Source organism: Serinus canaria, chromosome 1A, assembly GCF_022539315.1.
Source record: "Serinus canaria isolate serCan28SL12 chromosome 1A, serCan2020, whole genome shotgun sequence".
Lineage (NCBI taxonomy): Eukaryota > Metazoa > Chordata > Aves > Passeriformes > Fringillidae > Serinus > Serinus canaria.
In genome coordinates, this window is record NC_066314.1 from 8,623,131 (window position 1) to 8,643,260 (window position 20,130).

At 36.9% G+C, this 20,130-nt stretch overlaps 1 protein-coding gene across 3 annotated transcripts in view; it reads left to right on the forward strand.

The window, feature by feature from the left end:
- The window catches only part of SEMA3A (semaphorin 3A), a 165,958-nt gene that overhangs the window by 84,584 nt on the left and 61,244 nt on the right, over positions 1 to 20,130 (forward strand). For all 3 annotated transcript variants that reach the window (XM_050969949.1, XM_009086868.4, XM_050969950.1), the window contains one exon: positions 14,246 to 14,339. In XM_050969949.1, the coding sequence (XP_050825906.1) occupies positions 14,246 to 14,339 (94 nt within the window). The remainder of the gene's footprint in view (positions 1 to 14,245; positions 14,340 to 20,130) is intronic.

Sequence of the window (20,130 nt, forward strand, 5' to 3'; positions counted from 1 at the left end):
ACTTTTTGTTTTCTGTAGAGCTAGCATTATGCTTTATGTGCCAATGTCAAATTAGAGCATTAATTCCCTCTGCAGTTGTGTCCAGTAAGGTACTTTTATATAAAGCATTCTCAAGAGCTCATTCAGAAGGAACTTGAGTAAATTATTTCAATATTTTCAGGGAGATTGCTCATAGATGTGAAGTAAAACTGATACTGACAATTTTCAGCATTTAGATCCTTCAAAAGAACAACTTAGTTTTGAGTTTTATAGGCTCTCCATAGGCAGCATCAGAGGCAGGACACTGAACAGCAAAAGGATTTGGGGTTGCTTAAGGTGCCAGAGGACACAGGTCATGAAATGGAGGAAAAAAGACAGAGAAAGATGAATAGATGGCAGCAGGAAGTATGTTGGAGGATTGGAGGTGTTCCAGATTTTGCTCTTTCCTGATGTTTAGGCAATTTATTCCCTACAGACTTAGATTACAGTTTATTTCAGAGGGTAGGAGTCATTTTACCTGATTTAATTCACCTGAAACATACTCAGTTCATGTAGTCCTCCAGCCTTATCCTTAGGCAATGCAGAGAATTCTGCATCTTCAGAAACAGTGCTTATCCTTCTCATCTACCATAGCACCTGAGATGTTAATGAAGCAAAAATAATAAAATGAGTCAGGCACTCAAAAGCAGTGCATTTCAGAAAAGTTCCTGAATATTGATTTATATTTCTCTGAACTAGAAAGAATAAAGTTATACATATTGAATCCAAGAAGGGAACTCAGTAAGCAGTATGAAATTTCAGTTACAATTTAATTGTACAATACTAGAGGCAAATTATTGTCCATCTTAAAAGAATCCACACCAGCCACCTGAAAACAACATGGACTTGGGTATTCTGTCAAACTTAGCTTTTAAGGTTACCAATCTTGACATATAAATTTAAAAACAGAAGTCTTTGGAGTTCTTCCATAGACATTTCCACCTAAGACAGTTGATCAAATCCTCCTGCTGAATATTCTATAAATAGCTGAAAACTAATGTGATGGTAAGGTAGATAGCAGTCTAAAGGTGGGGATGCATCAGAAAGAAGAAAGCATATGGCCATTGTAATCAAGTCTGGTCTGTTTTGCATCCTGTTACTGTTTCATTTTCTGTTTGCAACTTGCAGTTATTAATTTTCTACCAGTAATCTTTACTTTAGCTGCTCTGTAAGCGAGTATTCTCATCATAGTGCAATTTGCAATAAATTAGTTTTTAACTTCTTATATTTGTTAAGAAGATTAACAGTGCAGACTTTAAAACCTGTGACCAAAATTTGATGAGACGACTTAAAATGAATGACATTTGAGATAGAAAGAGGCTTCTGAATACCAGCAGACAAAATCCAGACAGCAGGAAAATAAGGTTAAAACATTCTATCTGAAGCCATTTCACAAAAAAAAAGAGAGGAAATGTGTGACATATGGTATCGAGTGAGGCACTTGAAGTTGAGTCTAAAAATGTTTAAAAAGACAGCTGTTAGTTTGCATGATTAAAAAGGGGAAAGGAAGGATATTATGATACATCAAGAAGTAAGGAAGTTATGAAACCAGAGGTGGACTTTTTGGATGTTTGTTTGCTTTTCTTATCCGGTGGTTTCTAATGTTTTTATTAAATTTATCTTCAAATTCACCCTCCACCTCTATCTTCCGTTCTGTTTCTCCCAGTGACATCAGTGCTGGCTATGAACACAAAAACTGGGTGGATCCTTGAACCCTGAAACCAAATCAAAGGACAGTTTAGGGAAAGAGATAATTACATATCAGCTCTTCTTCCCTACAATATGTTTCAATAGATTAGATTATTTTAATAAGCATTTGGAAGTGATGGTAACATTTAGAATAATATTGTCACATGAATCTCCACTGACTGTACATGAATCATAGAAGTCTGAAAAAAACCCCAAATTTCTCTCTATGAAATATTGTTGTATTCTGATCTTTATTCTAAACTAAATGACTTATTTATTTTAAGTACTTGTTTATATGATAGTTTGGTTAATTAAATTGCTTTAGAGCAGAAAATCTGTGAGAAGGATTTTTTGCTTCTGCTGCTAGTTTTGTAAAACTCCAGTGAACAAAAAACAATGGCAATTTGCATAGGGCAATTTGTCCATGCGTGGGGAACCCAACAGAGATATTCCTTGGGAATCACAGGGAGACTAAAGGCTAACTGTGCACAAAAGCTGATGCACTGTCCCCATCACAAGTGATCCTTACCAATTTCACTTGGCACATTGTGCATAGCTTTGCATGTGCTGAGTAAGCTCCGTCGCCATTCGCTTGACTGGGATTTGAGGCAGGACTATATACTTTTGTGTATGGCACTGGGCAAGGCTCAGGAACTAGAACATTAGCTTTTTGCTTTGGCATGGATTTCCTGGCTAAATTACCTAATTTCTCTCTGCCTCATTTCATAAGAACAGTCCAATCTGTTCAGACCAAAGGCTCATTTAGCCCAGGACTTGGTTCTCACCAGGTCCCATAATGAGTGTCAGCGGAGGAGAATGAGCGGCGAGCAGGCAGCAGTGCTTAGTGATATCGTCTCCCAGGCTCCAGCACTGCTTGTTCAGGGATTTCCTGAACCAGGGGTGGAATCTCTGTGTTTAATGCTTTTCAATGACTTGGTTTTGATAAATTAGTACTGGCATTTCTTGAGCTCATATATCTTTTAAGTATCCACAGCATCCCAAGCCCTACAAATTGTGACATGGGAGGAACATCCCTTTATTTTATTTTAAATCTTCCCACTGCCAGTTTCTCATTTTGGAAAAAAAAAAAAACTGAGAATACTTTTCTTTTCTTCTTATTTCATTCAATGGGTATGTTTTCTGAGTTAGAGAACTGTAACTTCATGCAGTACTGAAAATGCAGGAGTGCCATGCATTTAAAAAGGCATAAAGACACTTTTTATTTCATTCCTAAAAACTCTGTATGAGAAATTTGCTTTTTCTGACTGTTACCAGGCATTGGCATAATTCATTAAAAAAAGAAAAAAGAAATCCCGACTTTAAGGTCTTGAATTTTATCTATTAACTATGTACTAGAATTGCTTTCTGTGAGAAGATAAAGAAGGAAGCCATGAGCACAGCTTTGAGTAAAGTGCACAAGTAGTTCTGGTCTATTTTAGCTGAATAGAAACACTGAAACATGAGAGGACAGTGCCCTGGACTGAATGGCTTTTAGGGAAGAAGATGCTTGGTTATTGATATGAGAATAAAATGCCAATCTTGTGATTTAATTTCTCTGCTACCACTAACACCTCCTGAAACAGGAAGACAGCTGGGCTATTATATTTCAAATTCCATTTGTGTTAATTTTAATGCCTTCATACAAAAGGAGGCGAAAGGGGAAAGATGCACTTCATTCCCACATGCTTTCTGTGCATCTCTAAATGAACAGTGTGGCCCCAGTGGACCTTTCTGGCCCTGTGAGATTGTCTTACAAGGGATCTCCAGTACCTTCCAGGTTTTGGTCACTTTTCCTACAAGGCCATATCTCTGAGTTCTTACCCTTCAAGGGACTTACATTTCAGGAACCAATTATGGTTGACAAGTTTCAAAAGCTATCTCCTATTTCTCAGAGGCCTGTAATCAGTGTTCAAATCTGGGGTAAACAAAGTTTTGTCTCTAAAGAGAAGATAAGCTTAGCAGAGTTCAGAAGGTGCCTCAAACAGCACAAACACCTTCTCCCGTTGAAATGTTTACATCCAAGGTGATAGAAAACCGAGCAGCATTATCTTGCAGATGGTCTGAAAAGATTTTATTAAATAAATACCAAGGCATGTGTTTTTTACCTACCAATTAGGCTCAAAATTTCCAGATCCAGGGCTCAGTTAAAGTTAAGTCTTGTTGTAAAACTAAGACAAGAAGCAACACAATTGTTCAAAAGTTATTCCTATGTGTGGATATGCAGAAAACATGTGGATCATTCTGATAGTTGTTCTTCTTGATAATCTCCAAAGCTGACTTTGTTCTTTAGTTCTGTTGGCTTTCACTGGGGTTCCACAAGCGTTGCTGAGGAGAGAACCCAGATCATTGTCTAAAGGTGCCTCTGCTCATGAATAACAAATTAAAAGGGTGATTTGGCACAGCAGGTGAGACCATTAATATTTCAGGTCTTCTTATTTTTGTTTGTGGGTTTTTGTATTTGTGTGTAATTATACATTTCAAGGATGAACAGCTAAATGCAGTTAAACATTTACCATTTATCTGAATAAATGACAATAAAACTTGTATTGTAAAAAAAATAATTGGTATGGATTAAGAACACATATGATTTTTCTTCTCATTGTTTATTTCCATTACGTTAATGATGACAAAAAGCAGAAGGGTGGTGGTACAGATGCAGGTTTAGCAACCATATATTCATCAGTTCAAACCTTTTAAATTGATGGTGATGGAGAACAACTGTTTTAATTCATACTCATTTGGAAGGATTTGCCATGACCTCGAGTTAACATGTAAACATGGCAAGGGATATGAGAAAGATTCCTCTGGTGTTCACTGAACTTGAAGGGAATCTTTCTGTGACTTCAGTGGGCTCCATGCTGAAGCTCTGAGAGCAGGGCCAGAGAAGACACCCATGAAAGTCTTGGGGATCCCAGCCCATCTGGAATGGCACCAGTTTGTGGTGTTTAGTGTGATGGTGCTTAGCCCTGTGCAGAGCATACCTCAATTCATGACCATAACCACTCCTCACAGTGTCCTTGATCTGGTGGAGAGGGTGTGAAAAATGAAGTAATCAGAATTCCAGCTTTCTTTGTAAAAGAAAAAAAAAAAGAAAACAAACAGAACCGCCCCCCCCCAAAAAAAACAAACCCCAGAGTCAGTCTGTAATATGCTGTACTAAGCCATATTAAACTGTACTGTACTACACTCCACCATACTATATAATGATTCAGTATTTGGAGCCAAAGTTCTGTTAAATTAAAGGCTGCATTTCTTCTTCAGTAATATAAATGTCAGTAACTGGCTTACCTGGTTGGATGCTGATTAGCCTTGCTGACACTGTGCAGTCCTATTTATGAACATAAATACATAGACATACCAGCTGAGTGTATCAAATATTCTTGCCAGTGTCAATGACTCTCTCCCATTCTGGTGACTCCTGGGTGCTAAAAAAAGTAGGAAATATAGTGAACAAGGAAGTGAATTTTAATGTACTTTTTTCACTCACCCTGAATCAAAACCACTTAAATCCATCTGTTACTGTGAAGTTTTTGTTGCACTGGGAAAAGAATATCAAACATTCTTCACTTTTTAATAAACCCCCCAAACAGTATGAGAAATGCATTGCTCTTAGTGCCATGAGGAATAATTGCAACTTGTCACAGAGAGAGGTTATAATTATGTCTACTGTTAGTTATGTCTCCATGTGCACAATAGAAGTTACCTTTTCAAATGCATTGTTCTCTAATGCAATACCAGTTATTAAAATTTGACGATATTATTACTTGCTAATGAAGAAAAAATGAAATGAGGCTGCAGAAAGTCTGGGTGCTGGAACACTGAAAGCACGTGGAGGGAACAAAGAGGAAAGAGAAGTGCTTATTGCAGAGATTTCAGATCTAAGCTTTGCCTCAGGAAAAGGAAAATTGCCCAGAGGGTCAGAATTTCAGCTTCTGTATTTCAGACTTTGCTTATGTCTTCCTAAAATCTGATTATGTGTCAAACACTGTCTAGATCTGACACTTCATGGGCACCTCTGCATGAAATGCTGCAAATCGATTGCAGTATCTTAGAGACAAAAGCAAAGCTTAAAAGCTGTTGTAGTAGTTGCTATGATGTACTTGTCTGCCCCTTTGGTATTGGCACAAATTCTCTGAAAGTATGCTCATAAGGTCTTATGTTAGGAAGAAAGATTAATTGTATTCTTCTAGCCTTGCTCCTTATTCTGTCACTCATTCACAGTCAGATTTTTGAAGCCTTTAATTTAGGTCATGTGTTCATATTAGAGACTTCTTCCTGGGAATTAAAAGGCAGATAGGATAAAACACAGTGCAGACATATGCCTTCATTTTCAGAAATGACTAACAGCTCCAAGTGTCAGAATTTTAAATTGCCCAAGAAAGTATTTGCTGAAAATCAAAGCCCTTGAGCAAGTTTTAAATTGGGTGCCCAACTTGTGAGTGTGCAAAATCACTTGGGAAATTAGAAAATCTTGGCCATATGCTTATATGTTAACACCACTTGACTAAGTCCTTTCTGTATGCTGCTTCCCTAATTTGCAGTTGTTTTTGTGTTGTAAATAAGTTATCCTTGACTCAGATGGGAAAGTTCCCCAGGAAAACTGGAGAATCCTTCTCTTGTTAAACAGCACCCTAATTACAGAAGCAATTTTACAAACAATCCCCTGGGGGAAACATTTTTATTCTCATCAGGAAGTCTCTTGAATAAAATAACACCTTTGCTAACTTCATTTATTTACAACAGGACACAAGACTGAGGCTGGGTTAGATTTATTGGCATTACATCACTGATGCTCAGTAATTCATAAAACATTGGGTCTAGGAGTCAGCACTGCTATTATTTCCTCTGATGCCTGACCTCACCACAGTCTAATAACATACAGGAAATCCAGAAGACAAGGGGGAAAGAAGTGGTCTTGAGTGCTAAAAATAACCATAGAAAACTTGTACAATCATGTAATAGAGTATGGCCCAATAATTTATTTAACATAATAGTAGGATCTGCTAAAGCAATTAGAATCTGTTCCAAATGTTTTTTATGGAAAATATGCTAGGGGTAAGAATAAAAACACTTAAAGAATGGATACTTTTAGGTTATGTAGTTCAATGACATGTGCTGGTTTTAGGTTTGTATATCTTATTTCTTACATATGCAGACCACTTAACAACTTGAGTAGGACAGACAGTCATTGTATGGTGGTTATATTTCCAGAGGTCATCCTATATGAGCCAGACAGTCATCTTAGGTGATGTATTACACTTGACAACCCAGAAAGTTGCAATACAAAGGCATTCTAATTCTCAGTGTCCTCTGAGAATTATTCAATATCTTTGATGGTATCTAGTGTCTGGTATGCCATTGGGATGACATTTTTGGTGTCTTTATTAATCAGTCAAGGTTAACGTGTCATTCATGTTAACTGTGTGTTTGGCTTATTTTGAGTTGTTTTCTTTTTTTCTAATCACTCTATACTTGCAGGAATTTCTAAAGCAATAAATAGTGTAATGACACTACAATGAAACTCATCTCTGCTCATTTATTTGCTGTGGAATTAGAACACATTAGCCAAAACAGGCAGAAATTTAAAATTGCTGCAAATAGGTAAATGACATCATCAGGGAAAAACAAAACCAAACGCAAAACGCAGTTGAATGAAAGTCAGGTAAGTCTGGTGAATTTATTTTGTGAAATATTGCAAAAGCAAGTTCACAAACACACATATCTTTTTTGAACAGCTGCTCAGTTTGACTGTGCCTGCCCTCCCTTTTATTTACATATGTTGCACAGTGATTTGAAAGTGGCTATTATTCATATAAATACCAATATTAGTATGCAGACTGGTATGTTCAGGTGTGAACAAGTCTTCACCATTTGACATTGACACTTGGTTTCTCTCCCAGTCGGAAGCAGAAGCACTTACTGATCATGAGCTAGGAATAATGAATAGATTGAACCAGCTGTTCCTGAACAGGCCAGTTGGCTATTTTCCCTTTCATTAAATTTATTGGGTTATAATTAGATAGATAGATAGATAGATAGATAGATAGATAGATAGATAGATAGATAGATAGATAGACAGATAGAAAGAAACTATTCCCCTTTTTGCAAAGGTGTATGGTAAATTAATAAATATTGACAGATTTAATTTCAGAAGAAAGCAAAGTAGTGTGGGGTGTTGGATAATTGACTGAAAGACAGTATGGAAGGGTGAGTTGTCCAAATTCAGTCTAGGGAGTCAGGTTTTTAAAATTTGTGCTTTCCAGAACTGTCTATTTCATTTTAAGGCATCATCTGAAGATCATAAGCTAGGAAAACTTTCCAGTAGAGGCGATGTATAGGGATAAAAGAAGAAACAGAAACCTGTTTTACTTTCATTAATCTACAGAAATGGAACATGGAGCTGGTCATCATCACAACAGCTCTTTTGTTTTGATTTCAAAAGTAAGATTTTCAGGCACCAAAATGCCAGTGAATATCTATCTACAAGCCTAGAGGAAAGACTATCTCTTGTGTCTGAAGAAGAGGACACAGATTAATGCAGAGACTGTTTGAGAGGTCTTGGAGTGATCAGGAAACTGAGCAAATGGCCTGTGGGAGGCACAAAGAGGTGAGCAGATCTTCAAACCTCATGATCAGTTTTGCAGGTAAATGCTCCTCAAAAAATTCCTTCTCTGTGCCCTTTAGTACAGCACAGCCATCCCTGAAAGTTTCAGTTCCAGGTCCTAGAGAAGCTGGAGTTCTTTCTTTGGGAACACCATTTCACTAAAGATCTGTCACTGAGAGTGATTTCCCATAGGATTTTAAAACTGATTTTCATAATTCAATTCCACTAAGCCTCAAGTTGGAAAAACAAAATGTAATAAAGGTGTTGCAAAGCCCAGTGTCCACCAGATGTTGCAGGTAAAACCCTATAGCACATGGAGCCTTAAGACTAAAAGTCAGAAGCCCACTTAGTGCACTTCTTTTCTTTTTTCTTTTTTTTTCTTTTCTTTCTTCTAATAATTAATGATTTAAAGCAGTTGCATGATTATTTCAGTCACTTTTCACCTATTTCCCTAATGGTTACCACTTGCCTCAACATTTGCATTTGTTTTAATATTTGTATTTTTTGCATAATTTCTCACATTATATTTATTTGCACTTGCACTTTTTTAAAAATAAAGCATTCCATGGGGATAAATTTAATAAAAGTTTCTCATTAAAAGTTCTGTAACAGCATGATTCCCAAACCCAAAACCAAAGTCCTCATATTTAACAGTTTTCATGACTCAATAGATTAAGTGTGAAATAGGAAATATAATAACAATAACAACATAGCCATATCCTGCACAGTTGTTTCACTTAAAATTATTCTTGAAAAGTAACATAATTCACAAATAAATCAATTCTCACAGAGTGAAATTTGCTCAAAAGGCTCTCTGAAATAGCCTTGATGTAGTTATTTAATGTGTGCACAGAAAGTTGTAAGGACAAGAGGTGAATCAAAAATTCACTGGTATTAATAAATTGGAAGGCAGGAATAAAAAAAGAAAGAAACGGGGGGAAAAAACCACAAAGAGCAAAATCATCAAATTTCTGTTTTGTAAAAGTCTCTAAGGTGTCTCTAATCAGCTGCCTCTGCAGTGTTCATTTCAGAAACATTCTTAGCTCAGACCTAACTTCATATGAAGGTTCCTCTGTGGTCAGTGACAAGATCTTGCCCTTGGGAGCTGCAGTTCTGAGCTGCTCTGACTCCTCCTTCAGAGGGACCTGTAGCCTTCTGCTGTGACCAGGGCAGCAAATTCAGCCACCTCAACTAATCCTCTATGTAGAGAGGAGAAATCCAAACCTTGACAAGTCTGGAAGTTTTTCCCTTGAGTGGGAAGTGGAGCTTTGCCTTTTGAACTTTCCAATACTGAACAATAGAGAGAACAAAATATTTCCATGCCAGCAATTTCTTACTCAGTTAAGAGACATTGCCACTGGCTTTAAAGTCCTCTAATGCACAATGGATGAATTGTTATGCTCCAGGCATTCTGGAAATCGTTTGGAAATTTTTTTTTTTTTTTGATTTTGGGTCAGGGGTGTTACTTTTGGGGTTTGTCTTTTTTCTTGATCATTTGGTTTTTCAAAATACTTCATCATAGCATGACAGAGTCTATGTAGATAGCAAGGGGAATGTCAACATCAAAATTCTCACAGTTATGACTAACTCTACCTTTTTTATTAAACAAAGATTGTGATAGTTCCTAAGGCTCTTGGCACATTGCATGTTTGTGGACCATTTTTTGTTCAGCAGCTTCTTGTGGAAATCAGTTAGACCCTGAAAGACACCCTGGAGATGTGCTCCTTTCTATTTATGTTTGGGGGTTACAAGAGTAAGGATATGAGTTCATTCCATTGCACTAGAATGGCTGGGGAGCTTCTGCTGTCATTCCATGCCTAATAATTTAAACCAGTACTAACTCCACATATCTGTACACAGTCCATCAGCAAAGTCTCTTCAGATCATTTGCTTTCACCATGTTTATTCATTATTGACCAGCAGTGTTTTTGCTGCATTAGACTCTGCAGTTCTGGGATGATTTCTGTGAGAATTGCCAGAAAAGGTTCAGGAAAAAAATCCACCTGAAATTCAGCAGTCACCACTGTCCAGACTTAGGATGTAGGACCTGAAACTGAAACTTTCTGGGATGGCTGAGCTGTACTGTGATCACTGGCCACATGTTCACCTGCAAGACAGTAGTACTAAACTGGGAAATAAAATCTGTTTTTATCAATAACAGCTAATTTAAGTTTTCCAGACAGTACTGGATGGGCTAGGTATAAGCAGACATAGAAAAAAAATTGTTTAAAAGGTTATCATACTAGGTATAAAAATATGTATATGTATAAATAGGTATAGAGTTGTTATGTTTATGTATATATAGCATATGTATACATAAATATAAATATATATATATATATAATGTTTTATTGGCTTGCTGGCAGACTGAAGCTATTCAATAAGATGTGAAATGTCTAGTCAGATAGCAAGGTCTTGTCACTACTCAGTGTCATGATGTGACATTGTTTGAGTATTTCAGCTGTTTGGAAGTGAGTCTCTGGAGCTTGGATGTGGCAGATAGTTGGGAATCATAACAATTTTTTCCTTCTTTTCCCTGACTGAGCTGTAGTTCTTTTTGGCTAAATCTTACCATCTATCACACTGTCTGCCACAGGAAAACATATGTTTTAAGGAGCCAGAAGCATTATCTCCTTCCATGCAAGGCATTTACTAGGTGAAACAATTCATGTCATACCATGAGCCAGCAGTCAGTTGTTGTCTTTATGAGTTTGTGGAATTTCAAGACCTAAATAATCTCATTTTCAGTGGTTTTACTATGGATTATAAAGAAGCATCAGTGAAATATAAACTTAGTGTTTAATAACCCATAAAACATGCCACAGCAAGGTTTTAACTACAATGATCTGTAAAAAAGGTTTGAAGTACATTGCAATATCCTTTTGAGATGCCAAGGCAACTAATGAAAGGGTTTAGACAATAAATTGGGCTAATTACTGAGTTACAAAGGCCTTTCTTTGATTTTTTTTTCTTTCTTCTTTTTGCATTTCTTGAAACTTTTCTCCCACCTAGCAATCTTGCTTTGTCATGAATTCCTGTCCTTGATTCTGTAACAGCCCTCATAAAACTTTGCAAAATTGAGCATTTGTTTAATACAGAGGGGGTTTTGCTTTCTATGGCTCAGGCATTTGCTGACTCACTGCAAAACCCAAGAAGCAGCAAAATTACTAACTAAACAGAATCTTTCTGAAAACAGAGTGCATTCTTTCCATCTGACAGAACTTTTCTGTGCTGTTCAAAAGAGGACCACACTCACATAGTCCAAAGACCCCCTTAAATCTCTGAGCAGAGCCTTGTTCTTTGCTGTCTCCAGGCAGACTGATGAAATTTGGGTGGGAATGTGACCAGTGTGATCAAGTACCTATCACAAATCAGACAAGTGACTAGTGTGATCAAATACACAAATACCTGTGATCAAATACCTATCACAAGTCATATTGCTTCCTAGACTTTTAAAATGGCAGGTGGTATGAAGAAAAGAGTTTATTCCTCTGCTGCCTTTATGTTCTGTTGGTTTGTAGATAGAGGTGGATTGATTTCAGCACCCAAAAAGCTGTTTAGGCAAGTTGCCCTGTTTGTGACAGGTTAGACTTTCTACAGCATGTTTATCAGACCTGCTTGGGGCCTCAGACTAACCATGATACATTTATTTGGCATTTAATAGTGATGTATTTATTGTCATTATTACTCACCCATAAATTTGGAAACTTACAGTACGTGTCTGTTCATTGCTTTTTAACTGAAATATGAAAACACTGTGGGATTTCCCTTTCAGGCCTCTTATTTCAAATGTTTTATTCCACAAACACAGAGAGAAGGGTAGATCATCTCTGATTTAGGTTGGCCTGGGTCTCCACTTGTTCTTGCCTTCTACACACCAATGTCAGTAGAGTTACAGTGACATAAACCAGAAGAATGCAGTCAAAAATCTGATCCTTCTTACACCAAATCACTTTCCACATCTGTTTCCTATTTGTTTTATAATGACACATGGGATTATTTTGGGAATATATGCTGCTTTAACTGTCATGCCACTGGCTCTGTAGCCTTATCAGATATTAATTGGTATTCAGGTTGAGCAATTACCATCTAATAAGGAGAAATGCCAAGAAAATGTAGATTGATAATAGCATTTTTCAATAATAGCTTGTAGCATCAGTGCCATCTTCTATTATTGCAGTTGAGGTTTAGCATTCTCATCAATTTACTACTTTTATTTATTGTGCAAGATCTAGATATGGACCCTACAGTAGAATTCCAGAAATGCTTTTCTGTTTGCTTATTTATTCATCTCTGGTTGGAAGGAGCCAAGCCAGAAAACTGGAGAGAAGCAAGCAATGTGTCTGGATTATTAAGAACCAGAAAGAAAGACAACAGGAGAGAGAGAAATGCTAATACTGTGTCAGATGCTACAGATACAGGATGACTGTGTAAACACAATCAGGCAGGCTACAGGTACAGGAACATGCCTTAGGAGATTGAGTTTGAATTCTGGGATCAAACTTCACTCAGCTGGTCCAACCCTTTTATCTTACAGTGCAGTAAGCCACAGGCTGTCCTCCTAACAGTTCATTCTCCCTCCGTCCTTTTCTTCAGTGAATGGAAGGAAATGTGAAATCCATCCCATGTTCTTTTCTAAAACGTGTGATAAATACACACAGATATGTGCTTGTGTGATGTAATTGAACAAGCCTGTAATGAAATCTGTGGCCTGTGGCTTACAGAATCATGGGCACAGTGAGTTTAAAATGACACCATTTGGAAGTGTGTTTGGTCACTAGCCTGGCCCATGCCATCCATTCAGTGTGGATGAGCAATATAGGGAAGGCAGGGAGCCAAGGAGGATGCTGCTTCCAAGGTGGAGCTTAATCTCTTCTCTTTGGGGCTCCCTGACTAAATTAGGTGTCTGCAAATTAACCACAATACAGGTGGGAACTGGAAATCCCAGGTTTTGTTGAGTTCTTCACAAGTCTTCTGTGAATGTTGCAGACTTCAGTGCACAAAGCATCTATTCTCCTGGCTTTATCCTCAGTGCAAAATGTAAGATAAACATACTCTTCAAATTGATTGGCAGACTTGGTCCCCCAGTTAAAATTAATTAAATGTACTGAAAAGCCCATTGCTTTGGATTTATTTACCTCATTTGACTTGGTGTTGACTGAGGCCCTTTTTAATCTCGGTTTATATTCCCCTATGATTTGCCCTCAGCCTGTATATTTTAAAACTGTCATCTCAAGGAGTCATCCATTGAGGAGGAGAGTAGTAGTAATAGTGGTAGTAGTAGGATTAGTAGTGGTAGTAGTAAGTAGTAATAATAATATAATAATAATAATAATAATAATAATAATAACAATAATAATATAATAATAATAATAATAATAATAATATAATAATAAATTTAATTGCTTTCCTGATGCTATTGAAATTGAATTTGAGGATATACTCAGACTAGGAAAAGCAGAATTTAGCATCATGTTATGTACTAATCTAGAGTGGTGGCACATTTCAGAAATTAATAGTCAGTAAAAAATGGATTTTATCTTTTTTTCAGATAAAAGCTTCAAATTCCTGCTTCTTCAGTCACTGTTACTCAGATGTATTCTCAGTGAAAGCAAAAAGAATTCAATAAACCCATGAAAATTAATATGAAAATAAATTATATGTGCAACAGAAGAGACACAAGCTGTTTATGTGTATTTTTGGCTTTGACCAGCATTTAGCACATACTGATTAGGAGATGGGCACTTTTACCAGATCCTCACCCAGTGCAATTTGACTTCCCTGGAGCCACAAACCCCACTAGCACTCACATACACTGCACTCTTCTTGAACACAATTCAAATTACTTCTTAGTTTTCTTTAATCAAATAATGTTGCTTTTGCCTTCTTTTTTAATTTTTTAAAAATTTAATTTTTTTTTTTTTTATTTCACAGGACAACATTTTTAGAATGGAAGAATCACATTTTGAAAATGGGCGAGGGAAAAGCCCTTATGATCCCAAACTGCTGACAGCTTCACTTTTAGTAGGTAGGTGCCACAAAGCAAGTTCAATGAGATGTGCATTCACTGTAAATAATTTGACAGTTTTCTGCTGTTTTTTTTTTCTCCTTGCAGCACCCATGATAGGCACTTGTTTTATGCCATTTATTTCCAGGTTAAAGCAATTCTGGTTTACTTTTAATACAGTTGTCCCAAATGTCCCAAGGCGTAAACCAAAATTCAGGTGTCACAAGAGCTGCTTTATACCCGTGTGGGACCTTGATTCTGCTAAGTGTTTTTCCTTCTCACATCTTGGTGGAGGCATTTTAATCACCCAGTATACAGGCTGGCCACACTGGTGGTCACAAAAGCACAGCTGAGAGCTAAGTGAGAGCAGGAATAAATAATTCCTTACATCAGTTTTTCTGCCAAGGAATGTCTGTCACCCAGCTTTACCTTGCAGAGAAGCTGGAGATCAATGAACAGCCACTGGTCTAGGCCCTAAGGTGATGTTTCAGCTGAAGAGATCTGTCTGACAGTAAATGAAGTTAAATTCCTGGCCAGATCAAAAAGAAATAAATTGTTTCTGAATTGGTAATACTTCATTTCATGGAATATGTAAATATGGAGCAATTGGACTGTGTCAATCTAATTGAACTAATGCAATTGATTTAATTTATCTAATTGATTTAACTTATCTAATTAAATTAAATATGTTTATTGTTATTACTTCACCTTCACAAAAAAGGCAAAAGGGTGTTTTATGAGACTAAATTAGGAGGAAACAGATTCTTCTTCCCTTCTTCACTTTCTTACACTTCTGCATAGGTGTAGCCACCTTATCTTTAACATCTTTACATGTAACTTTCTGGCAATTTATTACAACTTCAAATCCAACAATAGTTTGAGAAAATTTGAGATTCTCATATCTCAGAAGTCTTCAGGAAATGACACATAATGAGATACATTTGTTTATTCAGGCCTTTGTTCATATTGTCAGCCTAGGGCCTTGCTTACTGTCTGCCCTTATTCTATTTACTTTGCATTTAAAAATTAAGCTATTCAAAATAGACAGCAACACAAATTTATTCCTAAGTGTGCCTCATTTCCTGATCTTAAAAGCCCATAATGATCCCAGGTGATGAGCTAACCTGGGGACACATGCTTTTTAACAGGAAAAACAGGAAAGACATCCACATCTTGCTCCAACTTGTACCCTATACAAACAGAAAGAAAAAAATGTGTGTAAAAGGCCAGTGTATAAATTGGTGCCTGGAGCAACTTGAATTTGTGACAGACTTACTCTCAAGTGAATAGCTCTACTATTTACTTTAATATAACAATAAAGAAGAGAATGATTACAAGCCAGTATTACATGGTATAACCGGTATGCAACTGCACAAAGTCAACAGCATCTAGCTTTTCACATTCTTTTTTTTTTTTTTACTAAGTCCATCACAAATATGATTATCTTACTTCCCTTGGCTTAGATTTCATCTCTTTAATACATCTTTGCTTTCTTGAGCCTACTTCCTGTCACTATAATTTTCACTCCATGTATATTTTCTTCTAATAAAGAATAGACTGAGCATGATCATGTGTTTTCAGTCAGGCCTCAGTTAGAGCCACTGGGTGTAATAACACAACAGAAAATGGTGCAAATCAAGCCTTCAAAGCCAATGAAAAATTTATGTTTCTGTCACACAAAACTCAGGGTGAAGCTTGAATTAGCATTCATGCATCCTGAACATGAGCAGCCTTCTTCCTCTGCTTCCTTATACTTGCCTCCCAGCCACACTGTGTTACTGGTTATGATGTTGCATTTACTGTGACCCTTTTCTGCAGAGTGTGTATTGCAGAGGGTGTATGCCAAATTCACCGCTGCCTCTTTGCCTAAAAATAACTCCTCTTTGCCACAAAACCCTTTTTATTTCATGGTAAAATGATGACCCAAGGCAAAATAATTTCCACCCCCAAAACAGTTGAGAAACAGGGGATGAACTGGCCAAGCAATGACTGCATGGAGAGGTTTGGTCCAGCTGCTCTCCACAGCGAGGAGCACAGGAGGGAAGCAGAGAGTGAGGGCATGGAGGCCAGAGGAGCCTCTTAACCACACAGGAGTCACAGCAGGGACATGGATACACGGCTGCTTCTCTTCTCCTGGGCTGAGCTGTAACTCACCTGCCCCTGAGCTGTAACTCAGATGCTCCTGGCCCTTCATGTGACAGAATATTTGTCCTCGTTAAGTGAACATGGTTTATCTAAGATTTAAGAGGGCAGCAATGTAAAAGAATTCCCCAGCTTTCATTAAAATGCAACGTTATAATTAGTAATTGAAAGTAACTGTCAGGAAAGTAAAAAAAAAGGCTGAGAAGAATAATTTAGATGGTTACTGAGAGGAAGGAAACATTATCTCTCTTCTTCATCAGAAACACTAAACAGATATTTTGCAAAGTGTGGAAGGACAATGTTTTTGACACCATAACTAGAAAGTAAATTTTAGGTAAGTGAAATGCAGGAATTTGGGAAAGACATGAATGTTAATTTGCAAAAAAGTAACTTCAGGTCTTTAATAGCCATTAGTACCCAGGAGGCCTATTCTGTATTTCAGCTGAAGCAAACTCTTACCAGTGTAAAGAGGATCTTCAGTTTTCCCTCTCTCCTAAAAAAATCAATAGTATTAAAAAAAAAAAAAAGCCACACTAAAGCAAAAGGAAAATAAACAGTTCATCATTATTAAATTGTTCCAGTATTTTTCCAATATACATTCCTTGTTCCATCCACCTGCAAACGTTTTTCATTATTTTTTTAACAGTTGTTCATTAAAGTTGGTTATTGCTACCCTCCTCTAAAGTAAATGCCAGCTGGGAACATGATACAAGTGGTTCCTAGTAATGTAAGACACTGTGCAGCCATTCCCATCTATGTGCTGCTAGCTAAACAGTCTCCATTTGAGTGGGCTAATGCATGAAATGTAGAGACCAAGAAATCCCTGGGCACCACTCACGAGTATTCCAGTGTGGGAGGAAAATGAGAAGCAGCATGGTTTCCAAGGAATATAATCACAGGAGAAAATATCACTGAATGTGCTAGACTAAAGGAATTGTATTGGGACAGTTGAAAAAAAAAATAAATAAAACCTGCAGAGAAGGAAGCAGCATTGTCCCAAAAGCTGTTTGTTTAGGAAAATGACCATTTTCAAAAAGCTTTGGGATTTTCAAAAGCTTTGGTTTTCAAGAATCCTCAAAGATTTTTATGCTCCTGTGTCTCACTGATTTTTTTTTCTTTTACAATTCACAATTCCTTTTAGATTTTAACAATTATTTAACATTTCATTTTAAAAAATCAGTTTAGGGGCCTTAATGCTCCCAAATATGTGTTAATATGATCCGAAAGACAGTGGCTTTTCACTAGTTAAGAACTTTAGTACTCTATTTCTTAGAAATTAGCTAGTAAGCACATATGAGGTTCAAGATTTTGAAATTACTGTACTTTCTGGAAAGTTTTAGTTATTGACTTCAAAAGAAGTCAAACCACCTCTATGTCTGAAAATCTTAACTTCAGTGAATAAACCTTTCAACCAAGGATAGATTTCATTTGTGAACCTTTTTACCATTGAGAGCAATTGTGACATTCAGAGCTTGGTTTTGCCTATATTCCTCATTCATTCAACTTCCTTACTACTTTGAAAGTTTACAGTTTTTTTACTCTCCATAAATTGTTTTCTTTCAGAATGCAATCTTACTTAAAAGCTGAATAGAAACAATTTATCAAATAGATGCACTTTGCACAGTTTCCAGCATCTTTGTATCTCACGACCTTGGGGAGTTATTCAGAGTTCTGTGCTGTTTTTGTAAATGGTTCCTCCCCTCCAAAAATCAACATTACTGTGGAATTTAATTGTTACCTCTTTATTTAGTAAAGTCAGTATATGTATCTCTGTTTATATTCATGTGTCAGCATGCTACTCCTTTACAATAGTTTCCACTTTCTTCTTAAAGTTTATAAAATTTCTTTTTAAACTGCTGACAGAAGTAACATGGTGAAGGCTATCTGTGACATTAAAGAATCATTTTCCAGACTAGCAATGAGTAAATTTCAGTCCAAAAAGAAGGTATGCACAGGGATATAAAGTACTTCTATCTAGACAGGGGGCAAAATCCTCATATAGCTTTTGCATAGCACTGACTCAAAGGATGTGCACATCTGGGACATGACTTGAGGCTCACCCTGAATTTTGCAAAAATTATCTAAAGCCTTACAAAAATAAATGGTATTCCTTGGTATTTCTGTCTGGAAGAAGTCAAAAATCCCCTTTTTGCATGAGTACAGCAGATCAGTTCAAACTGCAAGCACTGGTCTAGGTTCCACTGAAACTTGGAGGGGCTGTAGTAGGGAGGACAGAAAGGTCAGACAGTTTTCTACAGATCCTTCCTCATTTGAAACATGCTGAAGCCAGTTATTGGCAAAACTTTTATCCTGTCACCATTGAAGAAAATGTGTCAGCCACAAGAGCCTTGTAGTGTCCTTTTGGGTTGAGCTGAGTCCAGCCTGGAAAATAAGTTGGTTTTTATTTCCAGTGGTTTTTATATATCAAGTTAGAAATGGACGTGGCAAAAAGACCTTACAATTTTAAATATTTCAAATATATAGATTTCATTAGTTTTCAAGTTACATTTGGTTAAATTTAGCAATATAGTATTAAATATAGATTTTTTTTTCTTGACTGATTGACCTTTAGATCTGTTGATAACTAAGAAGAAAAATGGGCCTTGTTAGTTTTTCCTTCCCCCTTTGATTTCTATTGATTTATCAGAACTCACTAGGGATTGAAAGACAAGAAAATGAAGATGAGGTTAAAGAAAGGTTAAGCATAGCATCAAAGCCCTTTTCACAGGCAAAAACGTTTTATGATCTTTAAAATCTCAGCTGCATACTCTGTACATAATAATAACTATAATTAAGTGATTGTCTCCCCTTCAAAAAAAAAGTTGAAAATGACACAGAAGAATGGTAAATTGTTAATTAATGATATGCTGTTCTGTTTCCCTTCTGATTACACCTCCTGCTGGGCATGACTGGTCTATTTGCTTCTAATCTCTGCTGTGAATTCATTCAATTCCACGCCTTTCCGCTATCATGTTTTCACCCTTCCTGACTTTCACAGCTACCATATGGTCACAGAGCCACTCTAGGTTCACTTGGTGATTTCATGGTGTCAGTGTTCAGGGGAAAAGATGACAGTGATATCCAGTAGGCATGCTTGGATCTGGTTGTCCTGCCATGGAAATACTTAAAATTGCCATGAAAATTATAAACTTGTTCCAAAAAGGTTGTTTTAAAATGAGGATATGGTAGAGTTCATCATGACCATGAAAAATGTATTACCTTAGCTAAAGAAAGAGTTATTTTATCCTCAAACTTGTCTTTTTCACAAGGGACCCGTGTAATATGGGTAGTTAGAAAGTAGTAGCTGAAAGAAATAATGTTTTTTAATTCCATTTTAACAGTACAGGGTAGGTTATCTCATTTCACATACAGATGTAGAGCACAGTCCTAAAAATGCATTTTTAGCATTTTTGATTGAGAGTGATTTCATGGACAAGCTGTAAATTGATGTCAGAAAGATATGTGTTGATCCCTGGTTCTTTTCTGTGGGTCTCATTTCAATGTCATTATTATCATTACACTCCCTTCCAGCTGGCAGGTATTTAACTTGACCTGCTCCTTAGAATTTAGACAGTCTCTCTCTCCCCACCCTGTCTGTCTCCTCTGTGGCACTTCTAGCTGGCTGAGGAGGGACACACTGGGATGAGTTTCATCTCCAGCTAGGCTGTGT